The 26,567-nt window shown below is 39.6% G+C and overlaps 6 protein-coding genes across 10 annotated transcripts in view; 3 read left to right on the forward strand and 3 right to left on the reverse strand.

Moving 5' to 3' along the window:
* The window catches only part of h6pd (hexose-6-phosphate dehydrogenase (glucose 1-dehydrogenase)), a 10,028-nt gene extending 885 nt beyond the window's left edge, over nucleotides 1-9,143 (forward strand). Inside the window, exons 2-5 of the mRNA XM_035662757.1 lie at nucleotides 4,584-5,250; nucleotides 5,334-5,451; nucleotides 5,546-5,815; nucleotides 5,917-9,143. Of these exons, the coding sequence (XP_035518650.1) occupies nucleotides 4,609-5,250; nucleotides 5,334-5,451; nucleotides 5,546-5,815; nucleotides 5,917-7,262 (2,376 nt within the window). The 5' untranslated portion in view covers nucleotides 4,584-4,608 and the 3' untranslated portion in view covers nucleotides 7,263-9,143. The remainder of the gene's footprint in view (nucleotides 1-4,583; nucleotides 5,251-5,333; nucleotides 5,452-5,545; nucleotides 5,816-5,916) is intronic.
* A 170-nt stretch (nucleotides 9,144-9,313) lies between these two features.
* Nucleotides 9,314-10,520, reverse strand: LOC118328136. The gene is made up of 6 exons (XM_035661740.1): nucleotides 10,216-10,520; nucleotides 10,055-10,117; nucleotides 9,876-9,955; nucleotides 9,633-9,763; nucleotides 9,485-9,551; nucleotides 9,314-9,393 (listed from the first exon to the last, which is right to left on the reverse strand). Exons 1-6 carry the CDS (start codon nucleotides 10,437-10,439, stop codon nucleotides 9,314-9,316), a joined length of 645 nt encoding a protein of 214 aa, XP_035517633.1. The 5' UTR covers nucleotides 10,440-10,520.
* Nucleotides 10,521-10,673: 153 nt separating this feature from the next.
* rbp7b (retinol binding protein 7b, cellular) lies at nucleotides 10,674-11,795 on the forward strand. The gene is made up of 4 exons (XM_035662706.1): nucleotides 10,674-10,832; nucleotides 11,118-11,296; nucleotides 11,423-11,524; nucleotides 11,691-11,795. The coding sequence occupies exons 1-4, from the start codon at nucleotides 10,760-10,762 to the stop codon at nucleotides 11,742-11,744; spliced, it is 408 nt and encodes a 135-aa protein (XP_035518599.1). The 5' UTR covers nucleotides 10,674-10,759; the 3' UTR covers nucleotides 11,745-11,795.
* Nucleotides 11,796-11,939: 144 nt separating this feature from the next.
* Nucleotides 11,940-15,646, forward strand: cenps (centromere protein S). Its single transcript, XM_035662707.1, has 5 exons — nucleotides 11,940-12,156; nucleotides 12,247-12,370; nucleotides 14,440-14,473; nucleotides 14,624-14,690; nucleotides 14,870-15,646. Exons 1-5 carry the CDS (start codon nucleotides 12,127-12,129, stop codon nucleotides 14,984-14,986), a joined length of 372 nt encoding a protein of 123 aa, XP_035518600.1. The 5' UTR covers nucleotides 11,940-12,126; the 3' UTR covers nucleotides 14,987-15,646.
* Nucleotides 12,541-20,296, reverse strand: tardbp (TAR DNA binding protein). 3 transcript variants are annotated; one of them, XR_004796749.1, is made up of 6 exons: nucleotides 19,451-20,296; nucleotides 18,557-18,720; nucleotides 18,329-18,469; nucleotides 18,043-18,213; nucleotides 16,881-17,945; nucleotides 12,541-16,217 (listed from the first exon to the last, which is right to left on the reverse strand). XR_004796749.1 is itself a non-coding variant. In XM_035662705.1 (5 exons), the coding sequence occupies exons 1-5, from the start codon at nucleotides 19,689-19,691 to the stop codon at nucleotides 17,454-17,456; spliced, it is 1,218 nt and encodes a 405-aa protein (XP_035518598.1). In that variant the 5' UTR covers nucleotides 19,692-20,296; the 3' UTR covers nucleotides 16,286-17,453. The 3 variants fall into 3 exon arrangements, 1 of the variants encoding a protein (XP_035518598.1); XR_004796748.1 differs by having other exon boundaries at nucleotides 18,320-18,469; XM_035662705.1 differs by lacking the exon at nucleotides 12,541-16,217 and having other exon boundaries at nucleotides 16,286-17,945; nucleotides 18,320-18,469.
* A 1,207-nt stretch (nucleotides 20,297-21,503) lies between these two features.
* gnb1b (guanine nucleotide binding protein (G protein), beta polypeptide 1b) overlaps nucleotides 21,504-26,567 on the reverse strand; it is an 11,641-nt gene continuing 6,577 nt past the window's right edge. For all 3 annotated transcript variants that reach the window (XM_035661588.1, XM_035661587.1, XM_035661589.1), the window contains exons 6-11: nucleotides 25,583-25,745; nucleotides 24,864-24,930; nucleotides 24,552-24,753; nucleotides 24,206-24,422; nucleotides 23,943-24,058; nucleotides 21,504-23,216 (exon numbers count right to left, since the gene is read on the reverse strand). In XM_035661588.1, the coding sequence (XP_035517481.1) occupies nucleotides 23,952-24,058; nucleotides 24,206-24,422; nucleotides 24,552-24,753; nucleotides 24,864-24,930; nucleotides 25,583-25,745 (756 nt within the window). In that variant the 3' untranslated portion in view covers nucleotides 21,504-23,216; nucleotides 23,943-23,951. The remainder of the gene's footprint in view (nucleotides 23,217-23,942; nucleotides 24,059-24,205; nucleotides 24,423-24,551; nucleotides 24,754-24,863; nucleotides 24,931-25,582; nucleotides 25,746-26,567) is intronic.

Below are 26,567 nucleotides of genomic sequence, written 5' to 3' on the forward strand. Positions count from 1 at the left end.
TTTTGCTTGTTTTCTGCATAGATAAGGTATAATAACCAGATAAGACAACCTTAACGGTCCAGTGTGTAACATGTAATTGGGTCTATAAGCAGAAATGAAATATAATATATAAACTGTGTTTTCATTAGTGTATAATCACCTGAAACTAAGAATTGTTATATCTTTGTTACCTTAGAATGAGCCGTTTTATATCTACAGACGCGGGCGGGTCACTGTACATAGAGGTCGGCATGTTGAACCACCATGTTTCTACAGTAGCCCAGAAAGGACAAACCAAACAGTGGCTCTAGATAGAAACATTATGTAAGAATTGGTATTCTTTACAACTCAGGTGCAGTTTATTATACCATGATCTGATCTGGATCATATTTTATGGAGGAAATATTTTCTGGATTTCTCTCCACTGTCCTCCGGCTGCTCCGCCTCAGCTCTCAGTGGTTTAAGGAAGTTTCCTGATGGACAGATCGCTCTACTTGTTGCTAAAGTAATTGCTAACTGGTGTTAACTGTAGCTTAGCTTGTTAGCTAGTTTGCCTTGTTACATGAGAGTAAGAACAGGCGTTCACAGCGCAGAGTGGGAACTAAAAAGGCCCCATTCTTTTATTACAAGTCAGTGTACAATCAAAATGATTTTGAAGCTATTACTTTAAGGTAGAATAGTTGCATAATGTTGCTTTAAGAGTTAAATAAAGTTGCGTTGGTGAGTGGAATAGAGTCACACCTTGTGAACTAAGTAAACAACAGAGGGATTTTTTTATACCAGCAGGATACAGGTAGGACAACGGTTTTATGTCTGTGGCTTCAATGTAATCACTAGTAGAAAATGTAAAGCACTCTACAGGAAGCTTTATGGTCTCTCACTCTGTTATCAACGTGAACGTTGGCTACATTTGCTTCCTGTCATCTTGATTTACATAAAAGCACACACTGCCATTCAAGGCCAGTTTAAGTTGATGAATGCCAGCATACATTTTTCTTCCAACCTATGTGAAAGAAAGTGATGAAGACTTCAGTAATGTGACTAAATTTGAGGACGTAAACACATGTTTCAAATTCAACAGATGAAAAAAACAAAGCAAATGAACGGTGGAGCATTCAAAACCCACATATTGATTATGTTGTGAAGGTATAAGATAGGATTTATTATCCCAGGATCATAAATCCACACCCTTAAAGTGAGAAGGGCATTTCCAGTGAAAAGCATGTACTATGTACTGAAGGCTAACAGACACTTGGGCTCATCAGGTTCTTATGATAGTGAGTCAGTAGTTTAAACATCCCTGCAGTTGTCAGAAGAAGTTATTTACTTTGGAGCACTTGGCTGTGACAAAAGCCAACTGGATACAGTCAGCCACATCTCTGCAGTGCTTTCATCAGTCATGAACAAAACTGGTCAGCCATTAAACAAGTCCTCATTGTAAACGTGGGCAATGGGGTCTGGTTAATATGGTTTTGCCCCTGGAATCACTGCTTGTTCCCATGATGTTCCTTTAGGAAACGTCTTTATAATTTTGGTAGAGTCAAAGTCATTGCCGGAAAGCTTTGTGTACACAAGAGTGTGTGTGAAGGTCAGTTTAGAGTCACGTGTGACAGCCTGTGTGTGCTCAGGAGAAATAATGATTCCCTTTTTTTGTTTGTCTGTTTTGGGGTTGTTTTTTTTTTGCACACTTTTTATGCCAAATTAGATGGAAACATAATCCATTTAGAGCATGAATATTGGTATGATGAAACATTTTCTATGCTGATATAAAATGAAAGCAGCTTGTGACTGAGGGTGAATCATGTGCTGAAAAAAGACTGAAGTAAACATAGAATGAACATACTGTGACTGATTTCTGTGACGAAATTAGCAGATAAAAAATAAACCATAGAACTCAATGAGAGAAAAGGATAAGAAATGAATGAAAAAGATAAGAGTGGTGTGTAGTTTTAAAACACCAATGTAATGAGAAGAGAAAAGAAAAATACATTTGGGAAACTGTTTTTGTGTTTCGCATAAAATGTGTGTTAAAAAGTGTTATTGTTGAGAGAGAAAAAACTAGATCAGAGCTTAAAAGTGAGCTGTTGAAGCATTCAGCACTTATGAGGTGGCCTTTGCTGTTTGCAGTGCCACTGTGTAAACACGATTGTGGAACGCAGGGATTCCAGATGTTGCTCTCAGTCATTAAATGAGCTTCATACTGTGGGCGTTCTGTTCAACGTGTACAATACTCCGTCTCCCCAGAGAGAGGGGAAACTAAAATGTTCCTTGTCATTAATCAGGTTTGTAACATCTAGGCCTATAACTGTAGCTCCATAATGCTACGCAGCGGCAGATTACAGCTGCGTGTTGACCGTCATAAGCTTAGATTTCTCACATTTAGAGTTTGTTTTTGGTGTAACAAAATGTCAGTGAGGGCAGTAATGAAGATGTAGTATCCACATCGAGACACTGATGATTCAAATTTGCATATTGTTTTGCACATTGCAGTGAGTAGAACAGGGTTCAGTAACTGCCTTGAAGAGATTTTTCCTCTGACTCCTATTAGTCTTTTGGATCAGAATCGGGTTTATTGCCAAGTAGGTTTTCACATACGGAGGAAGGAATTTGCCTTGGTGAATTGTAGCATTACAATAAACGGAGAAATATAAATAAAGACAATAAAAAGAGACAAAATATACAAATATAAAAATCAGACCGTATGTATATAATATAATAATAATAATAATATAATATAATAATATAACATTATTTAAGTAAATGAATGAAGAGCTGTACAGTTTGCATTAATTTGCAAAATATTGTGTATTTGTGTGAAAGTTAGCAGAGTGAAATATAATGATATTGCAAAGTGCAAAATAAAAACCAAGTTAATTAATGTAATGCAGAGATTCAGGGTGGGTGGTCCTGGTAGACCGCAGCCTCGTGCCAGCAGCGTCCCAGATGGTGATAGAGGAGGTGAGGATCGATGATGGCAGTGTAGAAGTGCACCATCATCGTCTTTTGCAGGTTAAACTTCCTCTGCTGTACTTTTTTGGTGAGGGAACTGATCTTCAGACTGGGGAGTCAGACAGAGGGATAGTGGGGCTGGATTCCTCCTGTAGTCCACAACGCTCTCCGCTGTCTTCAGAGGGTTGAGCTCCAGGTTGTTCTGGCTGCACCAGGTCACCGGATATGAAGCAGCATGTGAACTGTTTACCTGTTCTTGTGTTCTTTCTAATTAGAATGTGTCCACCAAATAATAAAAATACTAGAAACTGTGGTGGCCGTGAAACGTACGAAAAACACGAATGCACTATCTACAGCCAGTGTTAGGTTTGTCCCTCCTGTAGAAACATGGTGACTGTAGTCTTAATTTTGGCTTCTCTGTACTGCTTGCTTACCAAATACACAACTGATTGATTGTTTGAGATCCTTTAAGTCATGTGCAAAACATTAAATATTTTATTGCTTCAGGGTCCTCAGACCAATGGCTCCGAGCTCTCCAGTGCTCCACATTAAAATCCAAATGTTATATCGGCTAAAGAAAGATTTCATAGAATCAACTAAGAATGCATGGCAAGACTTTATTACTCCTCCAGTTAATTGATTTCCACTGCATTTTTAACAGCCTTGTCAAAGCTTTTTTTTTATATCTGGCTAAATAAATCATTTTAGGTCTTTGTAAAGTCAGTTGTTTGGACTTTCCCAGCCCTCTATCAACAACAGAACTGTATTACTGGAAGCTCAAAGCCCCTGAGCAAAGTGCAAAGTCTCTACCCCTTATCCACCACTATCCACTGATCATTACACTCATCACAGTATCACAGCACCACATCACTGGCTTTAAAGGGACTTCAGAACAGCTGGATAAAGAGACATTGCTAAGTAATTTCTTGCTCATCTGTTTTGTCTTTGGAGATTTGTGTAAGTTCTAGTGTATTTGTTAAATTAACTAAAGCTTCGCATTCATAGTGTTCAGATTATGTATCTGTATTGGCTCTTAGATGTTAAAATTTGCCGTTTAATTTTACATGTGAACAGCTGTTAAATCTTTTGACACTGCAAAAGAAATACAGCAGAATGTGAATCTGAATGTGCACATTGTTAGAAATGATAGATTCATATTGTGAATTAGACTTTATTTCTCAGTTGTAGCTTTTCTGCTGGCATTCAGAGGGCAAAGTGCAATTATTTTTTCATTTAATTTAATTTAGTTTTGGGAACATTTCATGAAAGTTCATGTTTAATTAGTTTTTTATCACAAACATGAAAAAATAAGCTGAAAGAATTAGTCGATCATCTCTCTCCTAACCATAACTGTGAGTGCTTTCTTTGTCATACTTAATCCTAAATTAAACATCTTTAGGTTTTAGACTGTTGTTTAGACGAAACAAGACGTTTGAATGCATCACGTTGAGCTCAGTATTTCAATATTTTATGACATTAAACAATGAAATCTGCAAATTACTCAATGGTGAAAATATTCATTATCCACCCTACCCTACAAACATTTTCACAGTTATTTTTCATGTCAATAATATATTTAGCTTTGATGTATTAATTGCTCAGTGGTGCTAGATTAATGCCTACATGTAATGTCTCACATTGCTGTGTTCATACAGGAGTTTGGACGGTTAGGACCAGAGCATGTTTGTGACTGTGCTCCTGCTTCTGGTCACTCTGTGTGCCCAGGGAGGAAATGGTGAGGAGAGAGATGAGGCACAGAGACCCGGCCATGTTTCGGTGGTCATAGTGGGAGGCACAGGTGACCTGGCAAAGAAGTATCTGTGGCAGGGCTTCTTCGAGCTGTACGTTAACCAGGTCAAAGGTGCACACACCTTTTCGTTTTACGGCGGAGGACTGACACCTACTGACAAGGGAACACCGGTCCTCTTTGAGATCCTGAAGGCGGTGTCCTGCTCAAAGGATGTATCAAAGGAGCGCTGCGCTGTGCTTAAAGACCAGTTCCTGCGGCTCTCACAGTATCGGCAGCTGAAGACCCTAGAAGACTACCAAAATCTGGCTAAGAACATTGAGCAAGAGCTTCAACAAGAGGGTATGACAGAGGCAGGGAGGCTCTTCTACCTCTCAGTGCCAGCCTTTGCATATGCAGATATTGCTGATAACATCAATAGTAGTTGTAGGCCGACCAGCGGGGCGTGGCTGAGAGTGGTGCTAGAGAAACCTTTTGGACACGACTTTAGGAGTGCTCAGGTGCTTGCATCTCAGCTCGGGAACTCCTTGAAGGATGAAGAAATGTACAGAATTGACCATTACCTAGGGAAGCAGGTAAGAGAATCCTACACGGTATGTCCATGATTCTGTAGTAGAGATGTTTGATTTCATGGTTTGTTTTCTGCTTTTGTGAAAAGGTGGTTTCAAAGATACTTCCATTCAGAGAAGAGAACAAGAAGTTTCTGGATCCCATCTGGAACAAGCACCACATTGAGAGAGTGGAGATTTTACTAAAAGAGACCCTGGATGTGAAAGGTGATTTTAAAAATTGCATCAATACTATTGTAATTAATTATTTTAAGACAATCATTCGTATGTTCATGTACTCCCTTGTCGTTTTGTCTTCAAGGCCGTATTCCCTTCTATGACCAGTACGGGGTGGTCAGAGATGTGCTACAGAACCACTTGACAGAGGTCATGACCCTGTTGACCATGAGACTTCCCCTGAATCTGAGCAGCAGTGAGGAAATCCTGCAAAACAAGCTGCAGATCTTCAGCTCCCTGCTGCCTGTAGGAAAGAACCAAGCTGTTGTCGGCCAGTACCAAACATACCAAACAGAGGTTCAACAGGAGCTGAATAAGACGAAAGATCATGTCAGTCTCACACCAACATTTGCAGGTGAGGACTAACAGCTTTTCTTTTTTAAATATTATGATTTAATGTATTATTTACTGTTGAATTGTAAAAAAAAAAAAAGTGATCCTGTTTGTATATTTCAGCTGTGTTGGCGTACATCGATGATGCCCAGTACGAAGATGTGCCGATTCTTTTGATCTCAGGGAAGATGTTAGATGAACGGGTGGGATATGCACGCATACTTTTCAAGAATGATATCTTTTGTCTTCAGAACCACAACAGCGTTCACTGCAAGCCCAAACAGATAGTTTTCCACTTTGGGCATGGCCGTCTTCAATATCCAGCAATCCTTGTGAGTAAGAATTTATTCAAGCCAGTTTCAAAGGACAGTGAGTGGAAGGAAGTGACAGAGCATGGAGATGTCGATATTCTAGGTTTGCCTATTTCAGACTACTATGTGCAAACTCCAACGAAGCAGAGGGAAGCTTATTCAGAACTCATTTCTCACATTCTTGCTGGACGCAAGAATAGCTTCATTAGTACTGAAAACTTGCTGGCTTCCTGGGGCTTATGGACGCCGCTACTCAGTAGCCTCGCCAGCTCTTTCCCCCGCATCTACCCCGGGGGTGCCGATAACGGAAACCTGCTGGACATCCATGTGAAAGGCAGAGAAATTAGCTACAACAGTGAGGTGGTGATAATCAACAATGATCAGATGGGTGGCACGTCAGCAAACGGTTTCCAAGTGATGCAAGGCAAATTTCGTAGTGCTGAGATGATGTCTGCCTGGTCTGAGGAGCTGGTGAATAGGCTAGCTGCAGACATACAGGAAGCAGCGGAGGCAGCTGTACACAAGGACGGCGTTTTCCATCTTGCCCTCTCTGGTGGGTCCTCTCCTTTAGCTCTGTACTACAGGTTGGCCCTGCACCACTTCTCCTTCCCCTGGAGGAAAACCCATGTGTGGATGGTGGACGAGCGCTGCGTGCCAATGACCGAACTGGAGTCCAACTTCCACAGCCTGCACGACCATCTACTGCAACACGTGAGGATACCCTATTACAACATCCACCCCATGCCAGTGCAGCTCAACCAGCGTCTATGTGTGGAGGAGGACGGAGGGGCTCTGATGTACGAGAAAGACGTCAGCAAGTTGGTCAATGGCTCCAGCTTCCACTTTGTGCTGCTGGGAGTCGGCTATGACAGCCACACGGCCTCTCTGTTCCCCGGTAATAAAGTGGACGAACACGGGGAGAGTCTGGTGGCCCTCACAGAGAGCCCCATCAAGCCTCACCAGCGCATGACCCTCACGTTCAGTGCCATTAACCGAGCCCACAAGGTCGCTCTTTTGGTGATGGGCAAAGGCAAGCATGAGCTGATCACCCAGCTGAGCCGGGTAAAGGACAATCCAGACAAATGGCCTGTGACTGGGGTGAAGCCTACTAATGGCAAACTTGTTTGGTATATAGACTATGATGCACTTATAGGATAGGGGTTACATTCCTAACTTTCAATTAATGTTTTTGGAGCTGCTTTAATTGAACAGCTGGTTGGTGGGAAAGAATGTATGAGCCAGGACTTAAAGGACCCGTGGTCTGACACGTCTTAGCTTATTAACCACAAATCATATATACTGAGCATTACTGCTGCATATTTCTGATTGATTTCCTACCTTCTAACCAGCAATTAGCAATTAGAGTTTAGAAAAGTACTTGCACAGACTTGAACTTTGATCAAAATAAGAACTCCATTACAGCTTTTATTGTGTAGTATCGCAGTGGAAAACTTGTAATAGAAAGCTGGTTTAAAACCCAGTCCTTCATTGGTGGATTCATGTGCTTGTAAGAAAACATACATTAGACACTGTGAAAAGAACTCTTACATCAATGGCACTGCTGTTAAGCCAACTTAAAAAGGCTCAGATTGCGGATGTGGAGTTTTTCAACACATGAATTCACCCGCAAGAGTTGCAGCTAAATTTCCACTTTAAAGATCAATCAGAAGCTTTGAAAATGTGTTTGCAGGAATGTTAAGCATTTGCAATTTGTTGTTAATAAGTAAAAAACAACTTCTACGGTCCTTTTTTTCCTGACAGTTCAAACCTCATTCGAATCTTTTTCTGTGTGTGTGTGTGGGTGTGGGTGTGTGTGTGTGTGTGAAATGCATATACAGACTTTATATAGTTTATCTAAGCCTAATGATGTGTGAGATGAGTGAAAAGACACATGAAGTATACATATTTTCAGTTTACAAAGTACAGGGTATGTACACTGCCAGTACATGAATATTTGATAAACAAGTTCCAACCAACACAAAGATTTATTTGCGAATAATCCAGGTTTGTACGATCTCAGGTGAATTTGTCAATTTGCAGCTGTGTAATCTACACTTCTTGATTGTATTTTATATTGAGTGGCGGTGACCCACTGAATGTGACTGGTCCCACATGTTTGTGTGATAATAGATATATATAGAAATATGAACATTTGTTATTGAAATGTTTCAGGTAATTCAAAGAAATTTGGTGCTTCACTAATAACAAGCACATTCCTGACCTAAACACATCACATTCACATTCCATGTATTTTATCTGATCTTCAGGTGCTTTTTATAGATAGAGGCCAAACAAGAGCAGTTTTATTTCAAATTTAGGTTGATTTATATACCTTATTTAAATAAGGGGGAGTATTACTGACATTCAGCAGTCAAAAGTATGTAAAGAACAAGCTGAAAAGAGACTTAAAAAGTATCTGTGATGTACCTTCACTACATCGACAAAATAGATGAGCATCACATCGGCAAAACACGATGTAACAGACTTTTTGTCGTAGGACACAGGAATATTTATTTCCTGCATCTTGAAGTGTTTTGAAGAAGTATAATTTTCTAATTTACTCATTAGGTGTGAAAGTTGATTTGTGATTAATACATATGATATGAAGAGTAATAATTAATTCTGGCTGTGTGAATTAGTTATATCACTACTCTTGAAAAGAGCAGGTAAAAACAATCTACAAGTTACACTGGCTGGACTTTTCAGTTTATGGTTTTCTTACTAACCTTTTTAAGGGGATCACTTTTGTTCTGAAACAGCATCTGCACTTTTTTTTTAAACCTGGACAGCCAAGTTTCATCAATATAAAGCATTTGCCTTTTCAATTTTCCTGCTATGGTTTGTGTAATGTAGCTTTACTTTTCCAATGAGATAAATACCACTTTCAGTACTGTATACAGTCATCTGTTTTTGTATAATTAAACACCGAATCTACTGTGTAAAGAACATAGTTATTAGCAAATAAAACACATCTAAATGTCGATGAACAAATAAAAAGCAGTTATGACAATTGATTAAACATCTGCGTTGTGGTATTTGTTTTTTAGTGGAAAGTGAGCTTTAAAACGTGAGGAGGATTAAGTCACTTTCCCTCCTTTTTTCTTTTTTCTTCCCATGGTTTTTAGTTACGAGCTGCTAGTGGCATGGAAACCACATGAAATCTTAATATGTGGAGTATCCGATGACAATGTGGGGACAGCTGGACTGCTTTATCGCTCATTGTTTCTGCTCGGGTCTGTGACAGACAGCCTGTTAGTCAACCAGAGTCCTCCTCGCACCGTGAAAAAACCTGAACAGACACAAGCAGGTGTTATTCCTTTGAACTGCAAATTCAGCGTATGAATGATCCCAAACAGTTTTTTATAGGGAATTAACTTCACCTGTACTGAAAATAGAAGCGACTGTTAGAATAAGGGACATGTAGTACAGCTCAGGGGTGGTTTTGGCCTGTGAATATAAATATACAAGTGATTCTAATGCTGCAGTTTCTCTATAGACCTTAATGACAACAGACAGTCTTTTTCTTACACATGCTGCTGCTGTCAGAGTCAGGATGGCAGTGCATAATCCTTGTCCGCAAGTCAGCAGCCCGAACACATGATAGGCAGCCCACAAGCTCTGAGGAACCGGGTCTATTAATGTGAATATCACTGAAAAACCTATTGAAAGAGATCTAGATATGAATCCTTTTTCTTTGTGGCATCTGTGCCGTGTCTTATTGATAATATGTCAAATACTGTTTAAAAATGTGTCTGATGTGATGAGATCTACCTGAAGCTATGAAGGACAAGGCGATGGAGGCCGACAGGTTGTTCAGAAGAGGTTGCCTGCAGTATCTTGAGGATTTTGGCCTTTTTAAACAAAACAGACATCATGATTATTAACGGCACGTTCCCCCTCTTGTACAAATGACCCACAAGCCTCGATGCCATCACCTTTGCCTTAGTTACCTTCCCATGACGTAGAACTGAGGGACCAGAACAAGTGCCGTGAACACTGCATTCACTATTTGACTACAAATGGAACATCAATAAAACATAAATTAACATCCAGGGTAATTTGTTTCTATCAAATTAAAACAGAAGAGATGACAAAAAACAACAGCACTTACAACTTTAACCTCTGATTCTTGGGTATCCATCTGCTGCTATGATACGCCATGAAGATCAGCATGTAGAGGAACATGGATGTTGCACATTCAGGCAGACGTTTGCTGTTAACACTGTTCCTGGTAGCTGAAGAACTGCCAGCAGCTCCACATGTGAGCAGGAGGAAGGATTGTGTTTCACGCTGCACATGCACAGAGACGTCTGTTGCATATTGAAAGCCCAACATCTGCACACAAATTTAAGCTTAAAGATTAAGATTGTTTTTGGTATTAAAAGGTGTGATATAAGATTTAAGAAGAACACCCTGTACAGAGGTTTTCATCTCAACAGGAAAGTAATAGTTTCCTCATATTATGTGTAAATAAAGTCCTGTTCCGCCCTCCAGCGCTCCTCCTCTGTATGTGTCCGAAAGAACAACAGCCAGCAACATATCACCCCTGCCCCATATTGACACACAATGAAACACCCCACCCTTTATCTTTAAATCTGTCCTCTTTTCCATACTCAAGCTGTAGAGTCTTCTAGAGAGTCAAATAAACATCCAGCATGCCTGTCGACTACAGCGGGACGTGGGACATTAGCAGCAATGTCAATTTTGAGGGCTACATGGTTGCACTTGGTAAGTCACTGGATCTTTTTAAAGGAAGAAAATACACACTGATATTTGAGTGTTTTCTTAAATTGAATGTGTAATTATGATATGAGGGACATCTTTTTGTATTGTAAACTGAGCAGATTATCTGTAGTGAATATATTCACAGCATCATTTATGTGAATTAATGTGCATTTTTTTTTTGTCAATGACCTGGAGAGTAAGTGGAAGTTGAGTGTAAATTTATTTTCTGAACAAAGCGTGATGATGGACGTAGAAGCAGGGTAAAGTTCCTCTCGTTTTGGCACGCAGGCATTGATTTTGCAACACGCAAGATTGCCTCGATGTTGAAGCCCCAGAAAGTGATTAAGCAAGATGGAGACTGTTTCTCAATCAGGACGTTCACTACGTTCAGAAACTACGAGTGTTCATTCAAAATTGGAGAAGAGTTCACAGAGGTGACTAAAGGGATGGACAACAGGACATGCAAGGTAATGTTTCAGTGATCATTACCACACAAATGTAAGAAAATAAAAGCCTTTTTCATACAGATTTGTGCATACACCAGTTTTCTACTGTTCTTATATGTAGATTGCTGCATTTTTGTCCTTTATCAGACTGTGGTCCGCTGGGAAAACGATAGGCTGGTGTGTGTTCAGAAAGGAGAAAAGAAGAACCGAGGGTGGACTCACTGGATTCAGGGAGACGAGCTTCATCTGGTACGCAGTTAATATATATATACATATATATATTAGTGTTTGTGGCTCTCCTGATTTGTCATATGTTATGCTGATTTCTAGTATTTTGTCATGTACATGGAAAATTATAAATACTCATGCTCTCCCCTTTTTTTATGTTTTACAACTTGTTGTTTTCTCTCTTTAGGAACTTACTTGTGAGGATAAAGTCTGCAAGCAAATATATAAAAGGACTCTGTGATCTTTAAGACCATTTCAGACTTAATTCACAACGTACATCAAATGGACAACTTAATAAAAAAAAAAAGCATGTAATTTGAATATCATAACGTGTGGTTCAATCAATGGGTTAAATGTGTGGTTTTAACATTGCAGTACCTCCCCCGGACCACACGATGATGCTATAACACTTGTACATTAAATAAAGGAATTAAACACAAGCAGTTGTTGGTTTGTTGGTAAATTTGTGCCGCGAGTTTTCATTTTGAGCTAACTGTTAGCTTCAGCTGAAATATGTGTTACAAAGTTGTCACCAGCATTGTTAACTAACTCACTCAACCGCAGTCATTGTAAGTCATCTCCTTTTGTCCCGGTGGTCGAACAAAACCTTTCTTCACAAGAAAATGTCCGTAGATAAAGAGGAGGCGCATCAGGTAAGAGCTCTAACTTTAACTTGTGTGACAGCTCGTCGGGGTTACATCACGGTGGTTCATTTTAATCTGATTTAATGGTTTCTGTTTCAGAGGTTAAAGGCTGCGGTGCATTATACTGTGAGTCGTATTTGTCAGAAGATGGGAGAGGACCACCGGAGAGAGTTCAGCCGACAAGTGATAGCAGCGATAGCCGAGACAACAGTGAGACAATGCGGTGGGTGTCAGCGAGGATACACTTTATATTACATTATATCAGTCTAACGTTAGTATATCCTGCTGTTTGGATAGAGATTAAATAGTACATGTTTCTTTTTCTGGATTTGTTCAATAAAATACATTTTGTTCAGAGTTATCTGCCCAACAGAGGGAGTCAAAGTCCAGTTCTGTTCAATACAAAGGGGCTTTATTGGCATGGAAACAGACGATTAACAGTGAAGCCAGAGCAAGTATCAAATATATACAGAGTGGTAAAAATGAGTAGAAAAAATACAAAACTATAAACAACAACAATTGTGTATTTGTGTGTGTGTGTAGGTCAGTATACCCCAACCTGAGGGTCGGGACCCCCATTAGGGGTCACCAAAGCTTCAGTGATTTTTTAAGGGGTGTAAGAAAACTTAGAAATATACACAGTAGTATATCTCAGGATTTTAAACACTGAATTTGTCACAAATTAATAATATGTATGATTGGCAAAAAATAAATAAAAAACATAATACAGACAGAATTGTATAAAAAGTTGCCAAAAATATGAGGAAAACTCATCTCTGGGTAATATTCACTGGACATAATCAGCTCAACAATCATCTAAATTGCTCAGTCAGTAGTGGTAGTGCTGTGCATTGACTATAATCTGAAATACCCATAAAGTATGTCACGTAGTCAGGGTTTACTCAATGATACAAGAAGGGTCTTTTAATGGAAAAGGTTAGGAAACACTGATCACTCACTGTCCCTCAGGTTGTGGCATGTTAATACATACTGGGCAGCAAGGTGTGCCCGCTCTCCTTCTCCTCTTTATAAATGTAACATATTATAACAACACATCATTACAAAGCATCATTTATACAACCCAGCAGCAGATCCAGTCACACAAATCAACTGAGTTACTGGTTTATTGGGTACATTTGGGTACATTTGTACATTTTGTCCAATCCAATAATACATAGCTTTGTGTTTTCTCAAGTGTTTTTCCAGAACTTTCACACAGTTGTTTACCAGCATGCATCTTGGTACAATAGTTGGTCTCAATCGGCATCAACTCAGTCTACCGTTACTACAGTACTGAGGTATCCTGTTGCTCTAAAGGCCACAGTATACTTGCCGTAAGGGTTTAAAGACGCTGACCATGTAATCACATTAGCCCTGGTTTGAGTTGCAACACAGGAACCTGGCTGAACCTTGTCACCTCATTTACTGTCAGCTCTTATGTATGTAAAAAAAACAAACACAAAATGTTCCCAAAAATAGTATAAAAAAAACAAACACAAGAGACCCGCTCTACCTGAAACGTGTCAGTGTAACTTCTGTTATGATTTGGCGCTATACAAATAAAATTGCATTGAATTGAAATAAATCAGAAATCCTGCCGTGTGCTTCGATGTTTTATTTTTAACCCCTTTTGCGAAATTATCCCAAAATGCAAAGTAAATCCAGTAATGTAATACAAAAAGTGTTATATACCACACACACACGTAAAGGGTAGCTACTACTGTAATTCCTACAGACGTACAGCAGTGCTACACAACCCTTCTTCTGCATTTGACCACACTAACCACTTCACATTGTATGCTCCATCCATCTCTGGCAATCTGCAGATATATCCAGGCAGCATTCAGTGCATTGTTACCACACATAACGTACTCCTCTCCGTCTCCCGGCCAACTCTTGTGTCTGGCTGAGTTAATGTTCGAATATAGATCTGCTCGTTTATATAGATTATATGAAACTGAAAAGCTAAATGTTGTTGATGCAAAAGATTGCCACCTACTTAAATTTTGAGTTATTTTATTAAAAACGTGTAAAACGTGTGAAAAATAGTGAATTTGGAAAGATGTGGTCATTGAATAAATTTATCCATCCAGTTTAGTCCAGATAAACTCCTGCTGTGTTGACTGAAGAATTTATATGTGTAACTAACTACAAAGTACTTTAATATTCTGAGGCCATATGTATGTAAATAGAGGGTGAACGAAATATTAGAAATAATGTTCAATATAATTCCATTTCATAATTGCCACAGGTCAGTCTAAAGTAAACATCTCACTGTTGGCTTTTCCCCAGATATATTTGCTAAAGACCTGGAGGCCTTTGCCAGGTAAGAACCTTTTATTTTTGTAACCATATTAACAGATAAATTAACCCTGAACTGTCTTGTACTTTAGCCAAAATACCTGATTAGATCTTTTGTTCAATTGTCTTAATCCAGCATATAGAAGGAGAATAATCTCTAACTCTCTAATTTCAGGCATGCTAAAAGAAGCACTGTGTCTACAGAAGATGTGAAGCTCGTAGCTCGTCGCAGTACTGCACTAGTGAGTTATTCCATTGTCAGAAAGGAATTGTACAGAGTTTTATGTCCTATATGTATGTGTGTAGTAATTTACGAGCCACCTTTCATCCTCATAATACAGAAGACTGGAACTGTGTAGGGGTATATATATTCTACAGCAGACAGCAAATTGAATGTTTAATTTGCCTTTATTTATTTCAGTCCATCTACATACAAAATAAAAGCGAGGAACTGAACCAGGAGCAGAGGGATTTGAAAAAGAAGAGTACTGGGAAGAGGAAGAGCAGAGACACTGAGGAGGAGGAAAGCAGACAATAAGGACAAGACACAGGCAGGCCCTGCAGTGTCTCACTTGTACCCAACATTCAAATAAACATGAAGGCTGACTAATACATGACAGTGAGTTCAGTGTCCTAAAGGTGCTATAATCATTCTTTCATGGGAATTATGCATTTCATCTTTAAACTAACCTACAGCATGAGATCTAATGTCACATTACAGTACTTTTATTTTACACTTTCTGCAGATTTAGAGCAAATAACTTCCGACTTATCCGTCCTGGGACCTGCTGATGTCAAAATGTAGTGCAGTTGGCACCGGTTTGACATTCAATAAAAAAACGTATGAACTGATACAAATGTAGGTTGTTTTTGTAAAAGCACTGTCAAAGTGACACGGACTACAAAATCTTCTATTAGAGCAGTTTAGTCATTTATATAAATTATAAACCTGCCAAATTTCCCCAAAATATAACAATTATCTAAATATGTGGGGAAACCTCAAATGGACTTAAGACTGTCAGGCAAACTATCCATAATGTACAGTCAGTGACCACTTTATTAGGTACACATGTGCAATCTAATGCAATCCAATACACCTGCCATAATGCCACCTTTATGACATACTGAGTGCTTTATATTCAGGTGTCTAATATTCTCCTCTGTGTACGTAAATAGGGATGGAAACAAATCAGAAAAACCTCAATATACTGTAGCCCTGTAAGGAAAACATCACCTAAGACTATGAACTTAGAATTAAACTCTCAAATGTCAAACAATGTCAACACAATCATATTACAAACTTCATAAAAATACCATTCATAGCAGAACAGTTGTTAAATTGCAAGATTGTACAGGCGTACCTAATAAAGTGGCCACTGAATATATAAGGCAATCTAAAAATCCCCATCACTAATTTCACAGCTCAGCAATGTGCCATTAGTTCTTACTACTTGAGCCAAATTAGATTTACATTTTCTTTTTAAAACATTGCTTGCGAGGTGATGCCACATTACTGAGCTCATCTGTTAAAGTTCAAATAAAGACAATGATTCCCCAAGAACTTCCCTCTAAAAGTAGCTGTGAGTAATGGAAAAAAAAGGGATAATTCACTCTGACAAGCCATCAAAAGCAGCAAAAAGACAGGTACTACCCCATGTCATGTCTGAGAAGGCCACACACTGAAAGTGTTGGAACTTCCGTCTTCGTCCTTCAGAACAGACTTCAGTCAGGGTTCAAACGGAGACCTCGACCAGCAGAGCCCAAGGTCCCTAGATATGTGAATCGAATTAGATGTTTTTTTATTTGACAAACTGACTCAAGTAATATCAACTAAGCATCTATTCAAATGAACTTTATTAGAGAACTCCCTTCATTTGACATGTTTTTAAAACACCTCACAAACAACAAGAGCTACTGGGAACCATTGGACACACCACTCCACGTTCTCACACTATCACTCGCGTCCCCCAGAGTCTTCAGCAGGTGTCATCCACATCAAGTACACACTTACAGATCAGATCAATAACATGAAAGCACACACCATACAGCATTCAAATCAGATAATATAAGCAATACAAATATTCATCACAACATTCCACTACATTTTGATATTTCTGCACTTGATCGACATACTTAAGAGTAAGGAAAAACTTGCAAAGATTAAAAAAAAAAAAAAATCTTGAAGTACTAATTAATGAATGTCCATGTTAGGGGAGGCGCTCGTAGCATCTGCAGCTTCCACTCACACACTCAAAAAGCAGTCAAATTGGGCTCTTTCACCGCACAACCAGTCGGTTTCACGCGTCTCTCCGTTCGCTCACTCATCGCTTCACTCTTCGCCACAAGCCATCCTCAATCGCACTCATCAGTTCTTAAAATGTCAGTTGCGCAGTTCTTTCCATTTAAAAGTGGATAAAAGTGAAAACACCCACCGTCTCTTAGAACATGCGGAGTGAAGCCGTTCTTTGATGGCATAGCATTTACAGGTGGGAAGAGGGAGAATGATACCGATATCACCCCAAGAATGCTGCCAAAGAGGAACTTCCTCACAGGAAAATGGAAGAGAGGTGAACTGCAGAAGAGATTTCAATGAAGGCTTTTCCACAGAACTTGACTGCAAATAAAGTTGCACTTAAAACATTTAGGTTTCAACCAGATTCTTCCCAATGCAAGATTGCCTTTTAAAAATCGATGACAAAGCCGGATAATGGTGAACCACAAACATTCATGCATTTTCAAAATGGTTATCACATTTCACAATACATGCATTAGAGAATCCAGTTGAAATGGATACAAACAAATGAGACGTCAAAAATAGCACTTTAGTCGGACATCCTGGTAAACAACTCACTTCAACACTTTCTAAATTAAATCTTTAGCATTTTTTCCAAATGTACAAAACATCTTCCACAAAAGTGTTAAGTTTTCAGATACGCATCAACACCAGAAATAAACTTTTGAAAAGACTCATCTTTGTCACAATACTTACCATACAAACACTTAACTTACATACCCCACCCAGATGACTTTGACTCCATACTGGACCCAAAACCTGAGCTAAACCCACTCCCACTGGTTGTAGAGTTTGACCCTGTTCCCCAGCCAAGACTGGCTGAGCTGGTGCCGTAGTTGCTGTTGCCTGTACCGAATGACTGACTCTGGTCCCTACTAGAGCTTGTTCCACTTGAGGTACTGCCTGACGTGGATGTCTGCTGTTGGCTAGCCAGCATACCCATCATCCCCCAACTACTCTGCAGAGCAGCCTGAGCAGCAGCCATCATAGCAGGGTTCAGACTGAAGGAACCAAAATTAGCCAGACTACTGTTAGTGCTGCTTCCTAACCCACTACGGCTGCTACCAAATGCTTGAGCTCCAAAACCATTCCCAAACCGTGCTGTACGATCAAACTGCCTATTTCCATGTTTGGGCTCAGCATTTGAGATGTGAACGCTGACGCCTTTGATTATTAGGTCCTCTCCACAGAGAGACTGGGCAACCTGTGAGGGGGCAAAAAAAGAAGAAGACACAAATCAGGTCATCTGGGCAGGAGAACGGCTGCGACAGGAAGTCCTTTCCACACATCTAACGTTTTACCTGATCATCTGCAAATGTTACAAAGGCAAAAGCACGGAACGGCTTGGGGATGAACACATCTGTGACTTCTCCATACTGCATAAAGAACTGCCGGAGGTCATCTGTGGTCATGTCCTCTGTGCAACGGCCTACAAACACTTTCCGGCTCCTCAGCGGCTCATCGGGACCTTGCTGTTAACAGGAGGGGAAGAAAAAACACACAAGTTACAAAGTGTTGAAAATAAATGTGTACATAGTTTTAATTCCCATAATGTGTGGGTATACGCATGGACATTACCAGATTCACCTTCGAGTTAGGGAGCTTGCAGTCACACCATCTGCCGTCGATCATATGGCGCTGGGAGATGACCTTTTCTTGAGCCTCGTACTCCGTGAACCTCACAAAGCCAAATCCTTTAGAGTTTCCCGTCTTGGCGTCTCGTTTTACCTGAGAACAAAACACAAACACCGAGCGATGAACATCAACCGTGACCACAAACAACACAGAGCAGTGTGTGTTTTATTAACGTTCTACCTGAACCATGATGACTTCTCCAAATGTGCTAAAGTAGTCTTTGAGGTCCTGCTCGGTTGTTTTCCAGGGCAGACCGAGTACAATCAGATCAGATGTCTTCATGTCCCCTCTCTTCATTTTCACAGCTGACGACGCATCGATTTCCTCCATTTTCCTTTTGTTGTCTAAAATATGAACAGACAGAAATCGTATTTTAACCTGACGGACGGCCACGAGGTCGTGACTCTCTCTGCTATCACCGCACTGACTTTGTGAATAATTGACAATACCAAACAAATACAATCAGTATTTTTAGTTTGTGGCCGTTAATAAACTTTTAACATGTTTTGTTGGTGTGAATATTTGTCCATAGACTGAATATAACACTACAGACAGGTTGCTTTTAAATAAAATCAACAGCAGATGGATCCTGATACGTTTGCCTTTCATATCAATGATTACGCAGTTGACAGCATCATTTATTGAGTCTATCTAGCTGAAAACCAAAGTGTTACATTACACCAGCCCTACAGTAAATCCTCCTTTAAAGAGGTGTCAACAGCTTTAAGGTAATTTGAGAATCTGTACTTGGACGTGCTGGTGAATTGTATAGCAGCACACTCAGGTTTCATTACAAACGCCTCCTGGTATCAATACAACACCCAAAAAAACAAACACATAACCTCCACTGAGGTGACTTTAAGCTGGGCAGATGACCCCTACACTAACTGCACAGAAACCGCTTTTGTTTTGTTAATTTTATGAATGGGTTTCGGTGTGCGTGGACAAACAACCCGTCGTGTCATCCTCCTCTCCCGAAGCCGCATCATGAATTATAAACCGCGTTACAGCCGCTCACCTGTCGGGACAAAGACAAACACGAGTGAATGCAAAGTGCTCATCATCTAACGTTACCTTTCGGGTAGTTGACCACGTACACGACATTTCCCCATCCGTTTTCCGGAGCGTGTAGGATCCCCTCCACCAGACGCACCCCCCTCATGCACTGGGACACGGGGCTCCTGAACCGGAGGCCACACGCCCCTGGAAACTGCGCGGCCACCGTAGAAAGCAGAACCGTGCCGTCGTCCTCGGATGGGATCTCCATGGGTTCCTCGTTTTCCTCCTCCGCCACTCGGATATAAACTTCGGCCATTTTGCCCCGCTCACAAAAAAAAATAAAAATAAAAATAGAATAAAAAAAATAAACTCCTTTCTTGAATCAAAACAATGCTTAAAAAAAAAAAAAGTTAGCAGTCAGCTAGCCAGTTGTCCACAGCTAACGTTAGCCGATGTTGCTAACGAGACTGAATGAGTCAGGCTAACTGTTTGGATATACTTGAGGGGGGGAAAGACGGTTAAAGTCTAAATACCACAACACAAATAGCGTGCGGGTGGATTTTAAGTTGTTTCTTGTTTCATAAATAAGACCGCCGCTCGTCCTCCGCTAACGGACGCGCTTCGACCTCACCGTTCCTTTGTTCGTTGGGACGGTTGAGCTGTGTCGTCAACACCGGACGACGACCGTTCAACTGTGCCGCTAACTGAAAACTGCGCACTGTCCCTGCGACTAGTCCGATAAAACTACCTCCTCCTAGTGGCTTGCGCGGGCCGATGAAGTTATCCGACTTCAAGGAAACGCTTGTCTCGTCCCAAATGCGCAGAGAGACGTAGAGAGAAACACAGAGGGGAATATTTTCTTTTTCCACGAGGCGAGAAGAGAGACGCAGACGTCAGGCCCACCAAAATGGCATTATCTAAGCGAACGGGAACTACGTCATTAGAGTGGACGGTTTCATGTCATGGCGGGTAATGCGTCTGGGTTGTGTCGTTGATGTGGACCGTCATTTAATCATTCGTACGTATATGTTGGTAAAACCACAGTTGCTTCTATGTTATGTGTTCGATTTCGTACATAATGTAATACAACTCGATGAATTGTATTGTTTATAATCCTTTCTATTTCGCCCCCTCCCCCCCCCTGTGACGGAGTGTGGTGGGTCAGTCCAGTGTGTCCACTACAGCAGCTTCCGTTAGTTTGTTGTTACGTTGGCTGGTAGTGATGGGAAGATGGCGGTTCACGTTGGTCGCACACACTGATATTCAGCTTAATACATCCGAGAGAAAGAGCTTTAAAGGCGTCTCAGTTACACCTGGAAGGACTCAGCTTCAAATTAAAATGTCATTCTTGTTTTACCCGTTTTTCAGTCACTGACTCCGTAATTGTCAGGCGAATGTAAATGTAAACATTAATGGCAAAGTAGAGTCAGTGTGTCGGGTTAGTTTGGTCTGGAAATGAGACAATTTGATGTGTAAAAGAAGCTGACATGAGACCCATCTTTACATCCTCACTGTCATTTAGTTTCACGTTTTTTTTTGTTGCTACGCGATTTCTGTAATGTGCAAAGGAAGCTGGAATTTGTTTTTATTATAAAATAAATTGCAAGTCTGAGCTCAGTCCTAGACGTTAATAAACTGTTGTTAGATGATGTTATTAATTTATTTTAGTCTAAAAAACTACCTGTAAACGTGTTCTAATGCCAACTCAATTTATTGGTATCTACTTGTATATAGAAAACTGAAATATGCTAAATCAAACATTAAATAGCAGTACAATACAGTAAGTCAACCCATGAGATTGAGTTTTAATTTAGATATATGGACAGATAGATGTGTAATATGTGCAGTATTTTATAGGGCTGGTTTGTCTGACAATGAAAGACACCTTGTTGAAATAGTACTGGTATATGGTAGTGAAAAGTAGAGACCACCACCACCAAACTGTAATTCATTAACCCATCAAGCTGCTGCTGTAGTCCAGTGTTATAAATGTTAGGTACATTTTGTTCTTTGGAGAAACCATACCAACCTGAATGACGCCAATCTAGTAATGTATAGGCTACTTTTACACACTCTTCCAAACACAAATAAATATACAAAGTAGTTTCTAGATTCAACTCAACAAAAAGAGATCTTAAACAGCTTTTTATTACATTTTTCAATCAATAACAGTACAATTTAGTACAGTATCTATCTTGCATCCAGCTCACCGTGTAACACCAACAGACTGAAATGAAATACAAAAAGTGAAAAGGTACATAAGGGTGCAGAGCTCTATAATATTAATGGAAAGAGAAAAGGGAATCCATCTCAGTTGAATTGCATTTTCACTTGTGGCCACACACGAATACATCACATTTATTGTACATCATTGCAGAAAAAAGAAAAGTGAAAATATGTCACAACTTTAACAAAAGTGCTTCTGTATACAGTGAAATGTTGTCATTCAGATGCTCTGATTTTCAATTTAAGACCAAGAAAAAAAAAAATGTACAAAAGTTTTAGTATGGACAGTATGTGAGGACGTTTTTGTTCCATTGAGTGTGAAGATTTGAAGGAGAGAAAAGGACTTGTCAAGGATAGATTTCTCACAATGATTGTTATAATTATTACAAAAATTGGCATCAATAGAACTGGTAAGCATAATTTACACTAAGTATGCAATCAATATTAAGTCTTTCTCCATTCTTGCTCACTCTGGTGCATAGCATTACCAGTATTAGTATATGATGTATGCAGAGTTGGAGCCAAAAAAATTTGGCTTCTATTAAGTTCAATCAATAGGTTACTCTCCTTTTCAGAAACAAAAAAAGAATCTAGGATTTTGCACCATTGAAAGCAAGTCTACAGCATGCACATCTAAATTAACTCATGGCAGACAAAATTAAATGTCTTAACTTAAAACATCAGACCATTATTTTCAGACATTGATTTGTACATTTCATTCACAGAGTTGCAACTGCAGTCCCAAGCAAAGGAAGTGTCTATTTAGTCAGGTGAGGTGTTTCACTCAAAGTGGATACTAAACACAATCCCCCATCCATATAATAAAATCCAGCCATGCCCCAATTATCTCAGCACCTACCTTGCTACCCCACCCCTTCCCACCCAAAGTCAAAGGCATGTACAAGAATTAAGGGGGTTAACTGTGTAAGTTACTCGTAATAACTCCTTTTGTACTGGAATGAGCATTCATAACTTATAGCATGTGCTTGGTTAGTTAACATAGTATTAGTTGAGAGGCAAAGCTTCTTCATGTGCAAAAGGCTGTGATGAAACAAAAACAGCTAGTATATAAATACATCATGGACATTTTGAAAGCTGCTTGTGTAATATGATCCAAGCTTTTACTTGCATTACTTGCTGCATGTTTTCTCTCATCTGTCTTATATGATTTTAACTGGATTAGAAAGACAAGCTGTAATTCAAACATATCTAAAACCACTAAAGAAATATGACAAAAAAAAGAAAAGCCATCAAGAATAACAAACCATCAGAATAGAATTCTTTAAAAAAAAAAAAAAGTTAAATAATTTGTACAATTACACTCCAACATTTGCTTTCAAGACGCACACATTTGCATGGGATGATAGTGTTGTTTTTCTCTTTCAAGGTAACATAAAATGGTCCAAGAAGGAATGCACAAGTTTCTGATTTGATACCACAGGAGATCCTTTCTTAACTAGGTGATAAACAATTGTGCTCTTCTTTATGTAGGAAAGGCATTGGTTTCCCTTCGTTTTCGTGGTGTCCAAGTCAGTTTAAACAGTGTAGAAGAAGATGCTGTGAACATTCTGAAGTTGTTATGGTCTTCCAGTCAACTTTGGAGTTAAAAGAACATCTGGGAAACAAAGACAAATGAAATTTAGAATTTAACTAATCTAACCTGAGCTACAATTTAGCCAATTCAACCGTCCGTCAAGAGTCTTTTTAGACCGACTGGGCAAAGATCTAATGACAAGCAATCCCACAGACTGGCATAACAATGCGTGTTCAATATATGTACATCTACAACCAGTTTTTTTTTGGCCTCGTGGAGGAGCCTGCCAAATCCAAGAAATCAATTATTTGCCTAAGAATTCAGTGTAATGGAAAACTGCCAGTACGTTTTTGAAGTACTGTTACGTGTGTTAAGTTTGATGTTACTGTAAGTGGTTGAAATGCATATTTGAGGAGCACTAATTGGTCAGTGGAAGAGATGCACCTCCACCGTTGGGTTTGTTTCTCCCAACAGCGTGTCTTGTATGGAAAAAAAGAAAAGAAGAAACAGTTCCAGTTTTTTGACGTTTATATAGAGCTTACTGAAATTGTAGGGGCAAGAATGTTTTGCTGATTGCGAAAGTCAAAAGGAAATGCCAACATCCATTCAAGTTAACAGGTGTCTCAAACATGCAGCCCAGCAAAAGACAATTCATTGAACCCACACATCAACCTCCACTCCAGCCAAGCAAAAGATGAGGCTTCAACAAACATAAGCAACTACAGGTTTAGGACTAGGACTTTACAAAGAATAACCTTAGGTACAAATGTAAGAAAATTTGAAACAATTAAAAAAAAAAAGAAGAACCTTCAGGCTTCAATTCCAGATCTTCAGAAAACTGTCCCAGGATCCCGTTGCAACTGCCATGCCATCATCAGTAACTCCCAGGCAGCTAACACGGTTGTCATGTCCAGCCAACACACCTAGAAAGCACAACAATTATAATTTAGTCGACGGGATTAAAAAAAGACAGCAAACAAACAAGTACATTTCATCACTGTGCATGTCTAATTACTGATCCCAGTGGATATTTCTATCGTGGAGGAAAGGATATTGTTTCAGCTACTTACCAGCACGGTCAGCTTTTAGTGTGTCCCACACGTTACAGTTGAAGTCATCATATCCCGCCAGAAGAAGACGGCCACTCTTTGAGAATGCAACAGAGGTGATGCCGCATATGATATTGTCGTGAGAGTAGATCATTAATTCCTGATCAGCACGCAGATCAAACAGCCTGCAGGTGGCATCATCGGAGCCCGTGGCAAAGGCATTGCCATTAGGGAAGAACTAAAAAACAAAAAAACAACAACACTGAACTCATTAACACAGGAAAAAAAAAAACAGAAGTATATCTATATAAATAGCACCAAAGTATAAACTCAAAAGGCAAGCACAGAAACGTTTTGCACAACTTACACAGATGGCATTGATGTCAGACTCATGGCCGGTGAATGTCTGTCTGCACATGCCCTCTCGAACATCCCAGAGTTTAGCAGAGGCATCACAAGCACCAGAGACGAATAACCGGGTGTCAGGGGCCAATGACAGGCTCATGACATCACCTGTATGTCCAGCAAATGTGGTTGTCTGCTGGCCAGTCTCAATGTCCCAAAGTGCACTATGAACACAAAGCACACGATGAAGATCCCAGTTTCCCCGATGTCCTAGCTTTTGCATAAAAATGTTGACTTGATAAAAGCACTCAACGTAGGAAACCCTTTTACTCACCAAGTGGTATCTCCAGAGCTTGTAACAATCTGGTTGTCATCAAGAAAGCGACAACAGGACAGGTATCCTGATATTCAAAGAATCAATAGTGGAGTTATTAATAGATGATAACAGATGGATAACTAATAGACAAAAACATTAACAACTACAGTGAATATTCAACTACTGTATTTTTACAAACACGTAATCAGAATCATTTACAGTAAATAAGTCACCTCTTAGATTTCTATCTCAGTTTTGGTAATTATAGACACTGATATGAAAACTGTTTTAAAGTACCTTCTTTTGTCTAATTTAACAATTGTTGCTCGAGTTGTTCTGTAATTCCTTACTACATTTTTCTGTACGGCCTATGTGTTTGTTTTCCATGTCTAGGCTCCCAATATCTTCATTATCACAAAGAGTAGATTAGTTTAAAAACAAACATACTCCACAGAAATGTGATTATAAATATATTTTAAATGATATCTGACTAAATTACCTTAAAATGTTTTATTTGCAACATACGGTATTGGCCTCAGAATCTCGAGTATACCTGAACGTTACTTTATAGTTGTCTGTGATTTCAGAGGATATGGCATATGAGTTTACTTGTGCAATCCATCTTAGTCGACAATTAAGTGATAACCGAAACCAATCTTTTGTAATGTTTTAAGACTTTCATTGTAAAGCTTAAAATATTGTGTGACAGAAAAAAAACAATACGGGTAACCATATACCTGTATGTCCAGCGAGCTCACGGCTCACGCGTACATTCCCCTCACGGGTTTTCAGGTTGTAAATAGAGCAGATGTTGTCTAAGCCACCACAGGCCACATAATTTCCTGAAGGTGCATATGCACAAGTCATGACCCAGGAAGATCGAAGTGGAATGGCATGAACCTACAATGAAACACAAACAAATTTGTTAGTTTTCTTAAAAGTCCATTTCTGTCAAAACAAATGTAATTATATTTTTTTTCAGGAGTCTAGTAACTAAAAATAAATGCCATTATAATCTGATAACGCACAATATCTATAACCATTACCTGTGGGTATTCGTCTGATGTATCAATTTCAAAGTCAAACTAATTTTAAAGCTGAACTAGTTACTTTAACACCCACTACTCTTGTGCACCCAGCCCAAAATTAGAGTGACATCCAGGTCATCAAGTGTTGACCCAAGTAACAAGAGCGAGTGAATTGAACAGAGCACAGAACGTACCGTTAAGACATTAGTCAGCATCCTGTATAAACACACCGGAATCATTTCCATTTCGATGGAAACATAATAGCATCAATCAATCAATGAGCTTCTACTCAGCGGCACTCACAGACAGCATTATGTGGCAGCTTAACAAGGTTGAAACTAGCAGTGTTTCTATTTGTGAGCCCCTACACGCTTTAGGGTATCCCATGTACGATTCTGACCCCAGTCTGGCCTGCAATCTTCTCAGTACTTCTCTCAGTCTACAGATGACATTGGAAGAACGACCCTTTAATCTTTTAATTCCCAGTTGGATTTATTGTCTGTATCAAGCTCAATGTAAATGTTTTTTTCAATATACTCGAACCTGACACAATTCTCCATTTTACATGTTCTGTCTTTGGTGGTAAGGGACAAATTGGCTATTAGGCATGCAAACTGCTCACCACTTCCACCCATCACACTAACAGCACACCAGAGAACATCAGCCCCAAAGCAAAGGACACACACACACACAC

Source organism: Morone saxatilis, unplaced genomic scaffold (genome assembly GCF_004916995.1).
Source record: "Morone saxatilis isolate NCDOM2014 unplaced genomic scaffold, NCSU_SB_2.0 Contig18, whole genome shotgun sequence".
NCBI classification, from domain to species: domain Eukaryota; kingdom Metazoa; phylum Chordata; class Actinopteri; family Moronidae; genus Morone; species Morone saxatilis.